At 52.5% G+C, this 13,365-nt stretch overlaps 1 protein-coding gene across 1 annotated transcript in view; it reads right to left on the bottom strand.

Annotated features, from left to right (window-relative positions):
* Nucleotides 1-13,365, bottom strand: part of LOC104404637 (guanine nucleotide exchange factor VAV2-like) — a gene marked incomplete at its 5' end in the record, with an annotated part of 84,856 nt that overhangs the window by 4,637 nt on the left and 66,854 nt on the right. The window contains 14 exon segments of the mRNA XM_010013112.1: nt 368-420; nt 955-1,029; nt 1,224-1,351; nt 2,455-2,476; nt 2,693-2,709; nt 3,244-3,332; nt 3,434-3,535; nt 4,071-4,180; nt 5,323-5,455; nt 5,718-5,803; nt 7,199-7,285; nt 9,783-9,851; nt 10,334-10,429; nt 11,651-11,750. Of these exon segments, the coding sequence (XP_010011414.1) occupies nt 368-420; nt 955-1,029; nt 1,224-1,351; nt 2,455-2,476; nt 2,693-2,709; nt 3,244-3,332; nt 3,434-3,535; nt 4,071-4,180; nt 5,323-5,455; nt 5,718-5,803; nt 7,199-7,285; nt 9,783-9,851; nt 10,334-10,429; nt 11,651-11,750 (1,167 nt within the window).

The raw sequence follows: 13,365 nt of genomic DNA, 5'->3' as shown, positions 1-13,365 counted from the left end.
AGCTGGAGGAAAAGAGCTGGAGGGAAGCCAAGTGCAGCCTCTCCCGCTAAGGCAGGAATTGCTTCTTTCCTCCGCAGATGTTTTTCTGGGCACAGAAAACACCGAAAATGGGTAGAGAAACCAGCACCTCTCCTTCTGCCGCTGCCCCTCTCCATGGGGAAAGAAATCCACACTGATGCTGTGAGGGCTGTGCCAGGTTTCAACCCTCAAACGCCCCTGCAGTGGCTGCCCCGTGCGGGATGCAAAGCACGGCTAGCCTGCATTCCTAACTCATTGTCAGGGTGGATTCCTGACAAAGGGACCAGTAAAAGGTGAGGTCGATGTATGTTTATGGCCGGAGGAGGCTGGGCCATACACTGCCACTCACCATGGGTACGCCGTGTAGTCGATCTCCCGTGAGGGCGGCCGGCTGTTGAGAGGCTGCAAAGAGAACACTGATGACTGATGAGCTGGAGCCTCATCACACCGTGGCTCATGTGGGAGATGCTCCTCTCCACGGGAGGGTTTTCATCTGCCAAGCTTCTGAATTACTGGCTTCAGCAGCGGAGGGCAGTGTTGCAGCTGAGCTGTGATGAGCATGCTGCATTTTTCATTTACATGAGCATCTTTTAATTGGGAAACAGCTGACAGCAATACAGGACACAGTAATGAAAAAGTGCAGTTTTCCTGTACTGTGGCTGATCTCAAGTACTCTCTGAGACAGTCCCAAAGAGAAGGAATGGAGCCCAGATCCGGTCACAACCACCCCAGCCTTGGGAATGAGGCTGAGACCAACCTGACCAGACATTTGCAACCATGGGATGACAGATTCCTTGCTAATTTGGCCACAGTAAAAGGCCAGTGGAAGAACCAAGGTCTCAAGCAGAAGGCTGAGGGGAGCGACAGGCACCACCAGAGCAGCATCTCCTGTTACAGCCTCGCTGCTCCCGGCTCCATCTCCCCCTTGGCACTCACCCGGGCATCAACGGGGCATGGCTTTACCGACGAGCTGGGGAAATAACCCGACTTCTTCGTCTGCAGCAGCCGCCCCTGCAAAGACAAGTGGGCATCAGACTGGAGGTGCAGGCAGGAGCAGTGGTTTTGCTGTGCAGTGGTGGTGACAGGCTCCAAAGTGCCTCACAGTGCCCCTGGCTCTGAACCCCTGCACATCCCTGTGCTCCGAGACTATGCACAAGTCACTGGTTCTAAACTTCCTGGGAATTCCCAAGGGGAATCGCTCTCACCTCCCACCAGGGTGAGTCAGGGTCCCCCCTCAGCAGCTCGATCACATCCCCAATCTGAAACGTCAGCACAGGCTTCCCAGGGGGGGCTGGGGTCCCATGGTAATTCTGAACCGCCACCATTTTAGGACCTAGGAAAGAAGCAAAACAGTCTCATCACCTCGTCCTTGTTAACGACAAACAAAACCAAACAACTGCTCCTGAAGTGTGGTGTCCCTTACCCTGTGAACCACAAATCTACTGGCACCCGGTGGCAGGATTTGGGGGCAGAAAGTGTGCAAGCAGAGAGGAACAGTGCCCATCGCGAGCGGCCTTTGCTCCCACAGTTACACCCTGTTCTGACTGAGTTGCCCCGGCAAAAATAAAGCCATGGAGGACAGAGCCAGGCCCAGGACACGGACGTGAACCTGCCGTGGAGGAGTGGCTCTCGTTGGGCAATGCTGGCTGGCACCAAACCTGCGGGTTCAGTGACTGCAAACGGAAGCAGCCAACACTCTCCCACCGGACGGCTGGGCAGCCCGCAGGCAAAGTCCAGCCGTCCCGCCAGCAACCGCACAGTGGGTGAGCTTCCCAGCTGCACCCAGACACGGCGTTCATCTGCAGAACGCTTCCCACTGCGGCCTCTCCCCGCCCTGCGCCCTCTGCCTGCTTTTGTCTTAGCCCCCGATTCGATTCAGGTTTCTCTCTGCCAGGCTTGGCTTTCATCAGAGAAAGCCCAGGAACAGCCTGTTCCCTCTCCTTCGAGCCAGGACATGGGCAGGGCAGGCCCAGCACTGTCCAGGGTAGGTTTAAGCTAAGGAAAAATGAAAATATATGGTAGTAACCATCACGACTAACGGCCCCATCGAGGGCAGCGCCTGGAGCTGCACGTCCCTGCAGCGCAGTGGACACGCCAGGGGAAGATGCTCCCCGTTCGCAACAAGTCCCCTACCAGGATGAGTCCAGTCTGCTTTGAAGGATGATCTGACAAAGGGAAATGACCCAGCTCTCCTTGGTTACTGTGTGATGAGCAGAGGCTTTGCTTGCACAACAGTGCATGAATGCAGCAGAAACAGTGGGGGCTGAGCCCTGGGAGGAGCCAAATCTTTCTGCAGGACCCTCCTGCAGCTACTCGCGTTCCTCTCTGGTTTTGGAGGGAGCTTCCCCCTCCCACATGCCCGATGTTAGGGACACCCGCGGCCACAGTGCAGACCCTGTCTCTACTTGCCCTCCTGCGATACAATAAAGCCCTTACCAGGTCCAGCACCCAGTGAATCCTGCAAAGAGAGAGGAAAAAGTCTCCATGAGGTCATGGCGGTCTCAGCTCTCTCCATAAGCACCCACCCAAAGCCCCTGAGATTAGAAACCCTCTCCCGAACCTCCCCTGGTACCTCCCTGGCTTTTCCCATGAGCTGCCTGCACTGGGACTGGGCAAGGAAACAGCCTGTGCCCAAGGCAGAGGGGAAGTGGGAAAAGGGCCATCAGCAACGTACCTGGTCTGCTGAAGAACCTGCAAAACAAATGGGGAAATAAGTGGTGAATTTAATAGGCAACAAACCCCATTTTCTGTTTCTCTTAATGCTTTGGGTATCAATAAACCAGTGTCAGCGCTTGAATGTGATGGAGGAAGCACAAAGCAGAGCTGGGGTCACTCGAGCCACTGCCCTGCACAGGGTGGGCAAGCCCCAGGGAGGGACTTGGAGCTGGAAAAGGACGTTTTCTCCTTTGCACAAAGTTCTGTGATTTTGTTTCTTCCTCTTTCCACCCAAAACCTCCCCAAAGCCACCCCGTGACAGCCCCCTGCACCCACAGAGCCAGGGCTCTGACGTGGAGACCAGAGTCAAAGTCACAGGTTTGCCCAATTTAGACCAAGGACACAGACTTTTGCCATGTTATGGGGTGTTTGGGATCCAGGGGTGGCAGCGTACTGAGATTGTGTCATGCACTAACAAACATCAGTGCTTTGCAGAGTGAACCCTTCAGAGAACCCACGTGCAGCACTCACCTCCATGACACAAGATGCTTGTGACGAGAAATAACTCACCGATTTTGCAGGGAGGAATAATCTCCAAGCACTCCTTATGAGCACCCGCTCCACACCTGGGGCAAAGATAGCCCTGGTAGAAGGTTCCTCTGTGCAACACAAGAAGGCAAAGTCCTGATTCAGCCTTGGCTTTGGGATTTTCTCTCAGTGTTTTAATGCAGATGCAGAAAAGCTGAAGGGTGTTGCTCACCTCAGGAACATCCTGCAGGCTTTGCAGTTGGTGGTCTTCTCAAATGTGTACATCTGGAAGTTGTGGTGGTTTGCATTGGCTTTCTCTGGCTTTATGTTGGACCTAAGGGAAAGGACCGGGGGTTATTACCTCTTGCCCGAGCGATGCTGTACCCGAGACCTGCCACAGCAGCCGCTGTTTGCGTTTCAGTCCAAGTTTGGAAACCACATGGGCAGAGATGAAATCAAGTGTGAAAGAAGACTCGAGTGTGACTGTGCGGGGAGAGGACTGTGCCCATCAAGCCTTCCCTGGGACAACATTCACGGATTTGCCATGACCCAGCCCCTGCCCTGCTCAGGACCAGCCTCCCCAGCAGCAGCCTCCCCCTGCTCCTCCTCCTCCTTCCTCCAGCCCCAGCTTCTCACATGGCCTGACACCATGGCCAGGGGCTGCTTCAGAGATGCCCCCCATGCTTTGGCGCAGACCAACAGGGTAGATAATTTCATGCTGGACTCAATGCCTCTCTGTATCAGGACCCATCCAGGGGCCCCACGAGCTTCCCCATCACCGGCTTTGATGTTGGAATTGCATCTCCAGTGACCTGCTGGTCCAAGACACTGTTCTCCCACACTTAGCTGGAGCAGCCACTCATGCTCACATTGCCATTTCAAACTGCTCCATCCACTTCCTCTTCATTTCCTCCGTCTTGCAGAAGAACTGGAAACCCTGCTTCCCCTGGAGGTGGATTAGGTAGAAGCCATATGACCACTGCAAGAGAAAACAGACCTCTGTGCTCCCACATCTGAGCAGCAAAATGCACCACACTTCTATTCATGCATTTAACAAGTGCTCTCTGTTTCTGCCCCTGCTTCTGATGGACTGCTGAACGTTTGCACAGGTAACGGTGGGGAAGAGGGAAGAAACGCTCCGTGTTTCTCTAACACATCACAACTAACGATGCTTTGGCACTGAGCACTGGGGCCAAATTGGATTTTACGGTGGCAGATGAGCAAACCCAGATTTTTCTGCTCCAGTGGATCCTCCCCAGCCATTATATCTCTCCTTGACAGCAAATGACAGCCCAGAAGGAAGATCTGACCTGCCCACTGCACATATGCTCTGCATGTCTCCTTACAACACTGCACAGAAAAACACGAGAGAAGATTGTGTGCTTTGCTTACCATTTTTCCATGAGACTAGAAAGCATAGGAGAGCAAAGTGGAAATACATGTCATTAAAACACAAAGCTAGCAGCATTTCTTCAGCATCCGAGTGGCAAAATTGGCTGTTCTTACCCAAATGTCATTTATCCCATCTGTACCATACCTCTTCCCATCGCATGTAAGTGGATTAAGCTGACGGGGCTCTGCTAAACTGATAGCTGGAAGGTTTTCCTTCATGGCTGCAGACTAAGCCTCAAACCACAGGCAAAACGATGTTCCTCCAGTGGCAACCACGCTCCCAGCGCTGATTTTGGCAGACTGGTTGGCAATGCTCACGCTGCCTTTCCAGGCCTCTCCACCCCGTGACTCATGGGAGGAAGAGCATCCGGACGGGATGGACCTTCCCTCCCTGCCCTGCCTCCTCTCCACTCCATCTGAGGGTTGCTCCCTGCTGGACCCTCACTGCTGGAAGGCCAGGAAGCAGGGAGCAGCCTCCTCTGGGACTCCAACCACCCCAGCCTCTTCAGGGCTGTTTTGCAAAGATGGAGGTCAAGGATCAAGCCCAGCCCCACATTAATAAAGATTTCCCAGTACTCTGTAAGGCTGCCCTGAAAACTGAGCGTTTATTTTCCAGCTTTATTGCAAGCTCAGTTTCCATTTTAAAAGGAAGATGGGAATGTACTACCCAAGGATGGCTGAAACAACTCCAAAATGCTCTCCAGCAGAGCTAATTCCTGGTCCACCTACCTTCTTAATGTCCTTGTTATTCATAGGGTCATCAGTCATCTTGTGGAAGAGCAGCTCGATAATTTCTTTCAGCTCATAGTTGTATCCTTTCCTTTTGCAGACGATCACCACTTTATCAAATAAAAATAAATACCTGCCCAAAGCAAGCAAATAAAGCAGCAACTCAAACATCTCATTGAAGTCCTCATGCAAGGAGAAATGTTTGGAAAGCTCTGCAGAGCGTCTCAGCCAGCACGGCTCAAAGCTCAACCCAGCTGGAATTTCACACTGATGGTTTCTGTCAATGCAGCTCCAGGCAATCACTGAATACACGAGCACTGAATACATGAGCACAAGGGGAATGGCCAAAGGAAGGCACACTGAGGTTGGGACAACTGAGCACTGTTGTCACTCACCTGTCCTGCTTGGTGTGGTTGACTATGGAGCGGACCTTCAGCTCGCCATCGATCTTCGGCCTCCCGAACTCCTCCAGTTTCACTTGCTGCAGAAAGCAAAGCAGGGCTGAGACCCTCAGCCAGGGCTGGGACGATGCCTTGGAGAGGTGGAAACCCAAACCTGTCCAAGGGCGCGGGGTACTGGGGCATCCCCACCAGCACTGCCTCATGCTGCTGAAGCTCCTGGGAACAGCATCGCCCTCACCAAGAGGAGCCTGCGCATGGGAAGAGGACCACAGGAGGTCCCTGGTGCTTCAGCACCAGCATCCCAGGGCAGGGTTCTTTTGCTCTTTTGCAAGGCTTGGGATCCAGAAGGCAACCCCTCACCCCCCCCTCCTGCTAAACAAGCTATTCCCCAGGGGGTTCTACAGAACCAGAACCAGGCTCTTGTAGTTTTGATTCCCAACCTGAAATGAGTCTAGAGATTCTGGGGAGGCTGGAACCCAACCCAAGGGTTTGGTCAGCTTGTCTTCTGGCTCAAAAGCCCTGTCCCACTGCTGGGTGCAGCCTGGCCACCCAGCCGCAGGGCTCAGTCCCCTTGCATAGTTCTTACAGGAAAAAATAAACACTGTGAAGCATCACACTGGCCAGGAAAACAGCTCTCTCGCACAGCTGTGTGTATTAGTAGTTATTTCACTGCCCTGCCGTGTGGGCTCTGTGTACATAACACCAACCGCTCCACAACGTCCTGCCTGGTGCAACAAAAGGAAACAGAGACCAGGATGTGTGCGGGGTTTTGTTGACACCCCATCTCCTGATGCCAAACCAGCTCAGGGGCTGCTGCAAGGAGCAGAAGAGGCTGCTTCATGTGCCCAGTACATTCCTGTTTTATGAAGCATGATGTCTGATTGTTCACACGGATCAGGATTATCATGACTGCTTCAATCAAAGCCTGTGAGCCGCAGCAGCCCCTATCCCACTGGAGAGTTTTTGCAGGTTTCTCTTGAAAATGAAGGATTTTTTTCTCTGTCTGTTAAATAACCACCGATTAAAAGTTCCCTGTTACCAAATGAAGTCAAGACTTGAAGCCCTCAAAACCAGCACCCCTCTGGGGAGCCCTTGGCGAGGGGTGTGAAGCACCTTCAGGTGTCAGCACCCACTTTGCATGATCCCAGCACCAAGCGTGACAGTGGAACTGTTGTGCCTGCGGCTGAGCAGGTCCCACCTCCGCAGTGTGGGAACAAGCTCATCAGCTTGGAGCTCTGCACTGGGTATTACATTAATGTGCTTGCTCAGGGCTTCAGTGAGTGGTGGGTTGCACAGGATCAGATGATGCACAATAATAGGACCAAGTGGTTGACACCTCTGGAGTTTGGAGGATAAGATTTTCCTTAAAATACCTGGTACTTGGGTAGCTCATCAGATTCGGCAGTAAGTGCACAGCAAAAGCATGCTTATAATAATCAAATTCCAGTTGGGAGCAAGAGGATTTTCCAACTTACCAGATTTTCTATAGAGCTCTGAAATTCACTTATTTTCTTTAACGTCTCTTTGTCTCTCTTTACTTCGTTTATGTACATGGCCAAGTCCTTAAAAGCAAAGTGGATATTGGTTTTAATTTTCCAGACGAAGAGCACCTCACCAAAGCAGAACACAGAGGACGTGGTGCCCGAAGGCGCGCTGCAGGGGTGGGAGCAGGATTCCAGCCACAGCCGGGACATGCTGGGAGCCGGCTGGTCCTGCCTGCGCTGCTCAGGCAGGAGCTGCAGTTTTAGTCCTTTCCCAGAAGAGGGCAATGCCCCAACCCAGCGCAGCAAACCCGACCCACGGCTTGTGCTGGGCAAGGGACGGGGCGAGCATCCCAGCCTCGGCACCTCCGCCCCGCAGCATCCGTCCCTCCCAGCTCCCAGCACTGTCATTCCCGTCATCCCCCTCGATACAAAAGCTGGGAGCGTCTCTGCTGCCAGAACACCCGTGTCTGTGAAATAACCGCTCTGGACACCCGACTGCGTGTTAGCTGTGAACAGCGCTTGACCGGGCAGTGCCCTGTCTCACACCAGGATACCCAGTGAGAGCATCACCAGCTCCAGCAGCTCCGGGCCTCCAACACCTCCCACCACACAAAGGCTGTGTTGAAAACAGGAGATAGTTCATGGAGCTTGTTCTACCCTGAAAAAATCCCTGCTTACCCGAATTTTAACCCCTCAAATAATAGAAACCTCATCTCTTTCACTAAAACAACTTCTTACCCCTTTCAGAGCACATTTTCTGTGGCTGTTTGTTTATTATCTGCTCCCTACCTCCTTGTCCTCAACAACAGCTCTTGTCAACTTGGATTAAATCTGAGCACAGGATTTTTTAAGACACCCCCTCCGGGTCAGACCTTCCTCAGCGCCCCAACATAAGAATGGTTAATCACAGGTGATAATCTCAAATCTGTGTGACAATACCCATAACATCACAACATACCCCACTGGGCCAGTGGCAGGGATTGTTATGAAGCATGACAAAACCAGACGCCTTATGAAGCAGCATGCTACACCATGCTGGAGCATTGAGCTCTGCTCTCTCCTGCTGCACAGGCCATCTCCAACACCAAGGTGGAACAACCCCAGGATCAACCACGACTTCAAACAGCAACGTGCAAGCCCAGGCTGCGGGATCAAACCAGGAACCCACTGTGCCTTGACCATCACCTGGGCTTGGTTCTGTGTAACTCAGGTGGAGGGCTGTACCTGCACCAGACACCCCCACACATAGGTTTTTGGTGCAAGTCCTGCCCCTGCCTTGTGCAAACAACTACCTAGGCAAAGTAAAAGCGAGGTGAATCCCTTTGGGAAACGTAATTCCATTCATCACCTGGTCGACTCTTGAAGGGCTGGATTCCTGATGAAGAACATTACTTGTAAGTCGAGCCTCGGTTTGCAGATCAATTCAAACCAAACTGTGTGGCTTTCTGAACTCCCACTAAGCCCAGCGCAGCCCCAACGGCACCCGGCTCTGTGCCACGGGGCAAGGAAAGAGGAACCTCACTGCTGGCTCCGGGCAGCCTCTGCGGAACCTGCTGTCTGCAGCACAGCCGGCGTGGATACACTGTTATCGATCAGCAGCCACTGGTGGGTGCTGCGCTATGAGCCAGCAGCGGGTTTAACATCTGCCACCAGGCTGCGTGTCCGAGGCCACGGCAATGTGCGCTGCAGCCGCGGCTGCGAACGCAGCGTCCTTCCAACAACCTGAACTTTAAAGCAACCTACACATGGGCTGTGGGCTCCCGGGCACCGGGGGGGAACGGCTGGAAAGGTCACCCAGCTTATGTAAGTACGAGGAGACGCAGTGTCCTTATGCAACCTGAGAAAACAGAGTGACCCGGGAGCATGGAGTGACCCAGGATGGACCCTGCAATGTGCTCCAGGGAGAGAACCTGGAGCAAAGGATCAGCCTCAGACTGTGCTGACGGTGGTCCCACGGTGCAGGGGCAATGCACCCAACTCAGAAAACATTTGGATGATTTCGTTTGTTGCTGCTGATGGTTTTCCTGCAGTCCTAGGGGTTTTGGCTAAAAAGCTCAAAAAAACAAACCCTCAAAGAAAGTAAAGTTTTGGCCCAGAAGTTTTCATCTGTGGGAAGAGCAATTTCCCTTAATAAAAAAAGTAAGAATAAACTCGGATGAAAGGATTCCCCAGCAGCGCTGGCTGACAGCGCACGGCCCATGCTCCACACAGGCTCAGGCTCCATCGCTGCGATCCTTCCGACTTGCTGATACATCTGGAGTTCCTCCAGATCCCTCCCAGGAAAAACAAGAATCTGGCACAGTCCCTTTACACACAATAGCAATTAGTGAAAAGTCTTAACTTGTCAACAAATACCAGCATCCCCAGCTGCTGAAGGAGGAAGATAACAGAGCTGACTACAGGTCTGCTGCAAACAATCGCATCACATGGCAATCATGTCCAGGAGGAGGAGATGCTGCCTTCCCCCCGGCTGCTGGCTGAGACTTCCATCTCAGGCTTTGTTGTACAGAGGCAGGTGGGTCCCATGTTCTGCTGCACCCCAAGACTCCCACTCTCTGCTCTCGCCCTCCCATACCTGCATTGCCTCCAGAGCCTCCTTCAGCTGTTGCTTCTCCGGCCGGTCTGATGAATGGCTGAGCAGCTCCTGCAAAGATAAAGTGAATATGAAAATAGATATAAAAAGTTGGGGAGTGCTGGAAGCTGCCACACGCTGCCTGTGCCCGTGACCCACCGGGCGGTGGCAGGAGTGCCACAGGGGCAGTGGGATGCCGGGCAGGCGGCTGTGGCTGGAGCACAGGGAACACGCCAAGCGGCTGGTGCTTGGGAGAGCTGTTACACGGAGCTGACGGGAGGAATTTCACACATAATCAGATTATATGCAAGCTTATTTTATATTCATTAACTGCCTCTCGTGGCTAACAAGTGCAGAATTAGCCTAGGTCACCATACTTTAAAAGACAGCACAAATATTATGTCATGTTAAGTAGCAATTATTTCATTTGAAGGGTGGAAAAACCCACAACCCACTCTGCATTTGGCAACAATTCACTCTCCACTGTAAAAGCTGAAAAATGCTACAAGCAGAGGATGGCAGCTGGAGAGCAGCACCGACGCCGAAACACTTACTTTTAACAGGAGATGATATTTCAAAACCCTTTGCATTGGAACCACCAGCAGATCTTGCAATTTAAATTTCCCATCCTGGACCTTTAGTGTGCATTCCTATGAAAGAAATCCATACATCAGCAGTGAGGCAGCTGGGGGAAGCAGGTCCCCATGAAAAAAGCCCCCCATATCCTGCAGCTGGTACGTTTTGCTTCTGTAACACAGTTGTGACGGCCAGTGGCTCCTGGTCCCTGTGTGCACCCAGAGCGGTTACCAGGGAATAGAACACAGGGGCTGGACCCTAAAATGCAGACGTTCCCACTGAACTGAGCTACTCCAGCTTAATGAGATACTGCTCATGAGGGGAGTCCACGGATGCTCTCAGATCTCGGGAAATGTCAGAGGAAGCGCATTAGCTGAACTCACCTCTTGGATGGACTGAACTAATGCGTTTCCTTTGTGAGGGGCTGGCAGCAAGCACAGACAGTCACTGCAGCTTCACTGATAAGCATCAGGTCATTGAGATGAGCAAATGTGATCGCAGGAAGTTTTGTGACTGTTCCCTTCACCCAGACCTATTTAGGTACGTGACTTGGCTGCAATGGCTGAGAACCCCTGTGTGCCCCACAGGAGACAAGGGAGGGGAAGGAGAAGCACGGGAGCAAGTGAATGCTACAGCCACTGGCCTGATGCAAGACCCAGAGAACAGGCTTTAAAAAATGATTAAACCCAGTTCTAGCCCTGAGCTGGGCTGCGGCTTCTGCATGGCAAAATCAAAGAGCGTTTGCAGAAAGCGACATAACATGTACAGACAGCCCAGCAAACTCAGATTAGCATCAAGACCAAAGCAGGAATTAAAGCTGGATAAAACCAGCAGCTCAAACAAAGCATCCCTTCTGGGGCTCCTTTGATTTACTTAATATCTGGATCAGACCCTATTTACACTAAGCCTTTACACTGGGGAAGGAGGACAGGGAGCACCCTGGGCGTTCGCCTGGGGATGTGGGGACTGTCCCTGACACCATGTGTGACCTTGAGAAGCCACACAGCTCATGGCTGGGGACACTCGATGACTTTGGGTCTCCCTGCATGACTCAAGGAGGAATTTGTCCACATCCAGTCCCTCTCCAACAAAGTCACCTGGATTAGTTTAACCTGGATAAACTCGGGGATCAGGACAAGACAACCCCCAGCTTTGCTCCCTCTCTGGGCAGCACAGGCTCACCCCCCATCCCTCCCCTCTGTGGCTAAATCAAACATTCCCAATACACTGCTCTCCAGCAAGTCCTTCCAAACCCTGTGCCTGGGTTGGGCAGCCCTCACCCACTGCCTGCTCACCTCCACCTTCTGCCTGACATCCTCCCTGTTGGCCAGGAGGTGGTTGAGCGTGTTCTGGGCGTACTCCATGTGGCTGCAGTACCTGCCGTAAATCAGCAGCCTGTAGAGGGGAAATCACCGAGTTAATCGGAAACACTTGCTGGCAGTTATAACCTGTTATAAAAGATATATGTGCTTATATACAGTGAAAGGACAAGGCAAGCAGCTATTCCCATATAACTGCTTAGCAAAGTGTTAACACTTTTTTACTGCATGGCTTTTTAACATTTAAATCGTTTGAAGTTTCCAGAGCTGCAGCCCGTGGGGGTGATTCAGCTTACACGAGTGGCCAAGAGGAGCCCGGTTTTGGAGGTACAATGGCTCATCCCTCCACTCCCCAGTGGGATGTATTTAACCACTGCTTCCCAGAGCACCACGACAACCAGTGGAACCCCAGCTCCACACTGAAAGATCTTCCTTAGAGCAGTAACGAAGCGGTACCCATGCCCCAGGTATGACAGCCCAGGTATGAAAAGAAACAGCAAAGAACGGGGGCCAACCCATGCCCAAGCTGCATCACCACCAGTGCTCGCCTCTCCCACCCCAGCGAGGGTGTAGTGCAGGAGGGGGTGGGTGCTGAACCCCTGCAGCCCCACCTCGGCCACCAGTCCGCTTGTTCTCATGACTCTACCATCGCCACAGTCCCCTGCGCCGGTTTTCCGGCTGTGCCGTATTAGCACCAGGACTGGTGAAGGCAGAGCAGGGATGTGCTTCGACACCGAGCAATGACTAAAACCCATTTCCTGAGAGCATTTCCAAATGATCTCGCTCAAGCCCATGCATTCATCTCCCCAGGAGCCTTCATTTCCTGAGTCCCAGCTGCTCGCAGCCCAGAAAGCGATCGCAACCACCACGGCTGATGCATGTCCCTCTCTCCAAGGGTTTCTGGGAATTTCACCAAGTAGGGAAAAAGGCGGCAAGAAACTCTTGATTCTTGAGACATGCCCAGAATGGACAAGGGTGCTGATAACCGGCACCTCTTCAGAGTACGAGAGGCTTCAAATCCCCTTAAAACCCAAGGACACATCCCTTGCAGGATGAGCCATGGGGACCTAGAGTTCAAGTGACTGGGTAATTTGGTAGAAGAAGGTTGTCACAGCCTTTGGAAACACAGTGAGGCTGCGTATGGACACCCAGAGCTATAAATCTAAAGCCTGACACAAACAGAGCAGTTTTACTCTGGATTCCCCCATTTTCCTCCACTTCACTCATTAATCCTGCATGCCAGGTTTGGGTTCCCCCCCGCCTCTTTGCTGTTAACTGCACTGCTGCTGATAAGACCCATATTCCATTACACGCTGCAACTCATCCATTGTTTTGAGTCCTCGTCTCTCGATGGAGACAATCTGGGAGCACCTGACCTGGTGTCGCTCCATAAACGTGGGACTCTCAGACCCTGGCAGGGAACTGAATGGGGAGATTTATGGGAGCCGCAGTCCCTGGCGAAGCAGCAGCCAATACAGATTATTCTTCTGCGTTTTCCTCTTGACAGCTTCTGAACATGCACAATAGTATCTACCTTGCCAGCACTCGGAGAATTTCAAAGAGGCTTCAGGAGCATAAATTCAAACCTCTGGCTTTCGGAGAAAGAGATTTACAAACTATTTCCTTCAAAACAACCCACTGAAACCCAGCGTGCAAAGCAGAGGAGCAATACATCATTGTGCCGGGATGTC

The sequence above is a fragment of the Nestor notabilis genome, unplaced genomic scaffold (genome assembly GCF_000696875.1).
Source record: "Nestor notabilis isolate BGI_N333 unplaced genomic scaffold, ASM69687v1 scaffold22034, whole genome shotgun sequence".
NCBI lineage: Eukaryota > Metazoa > Chordata > Aves > Psittaciformes > Psittacidae > Nestor > Nestor notabilis.
This window is presented reverse-complemented; position numbering and strand designations above follow the sequence as displayed.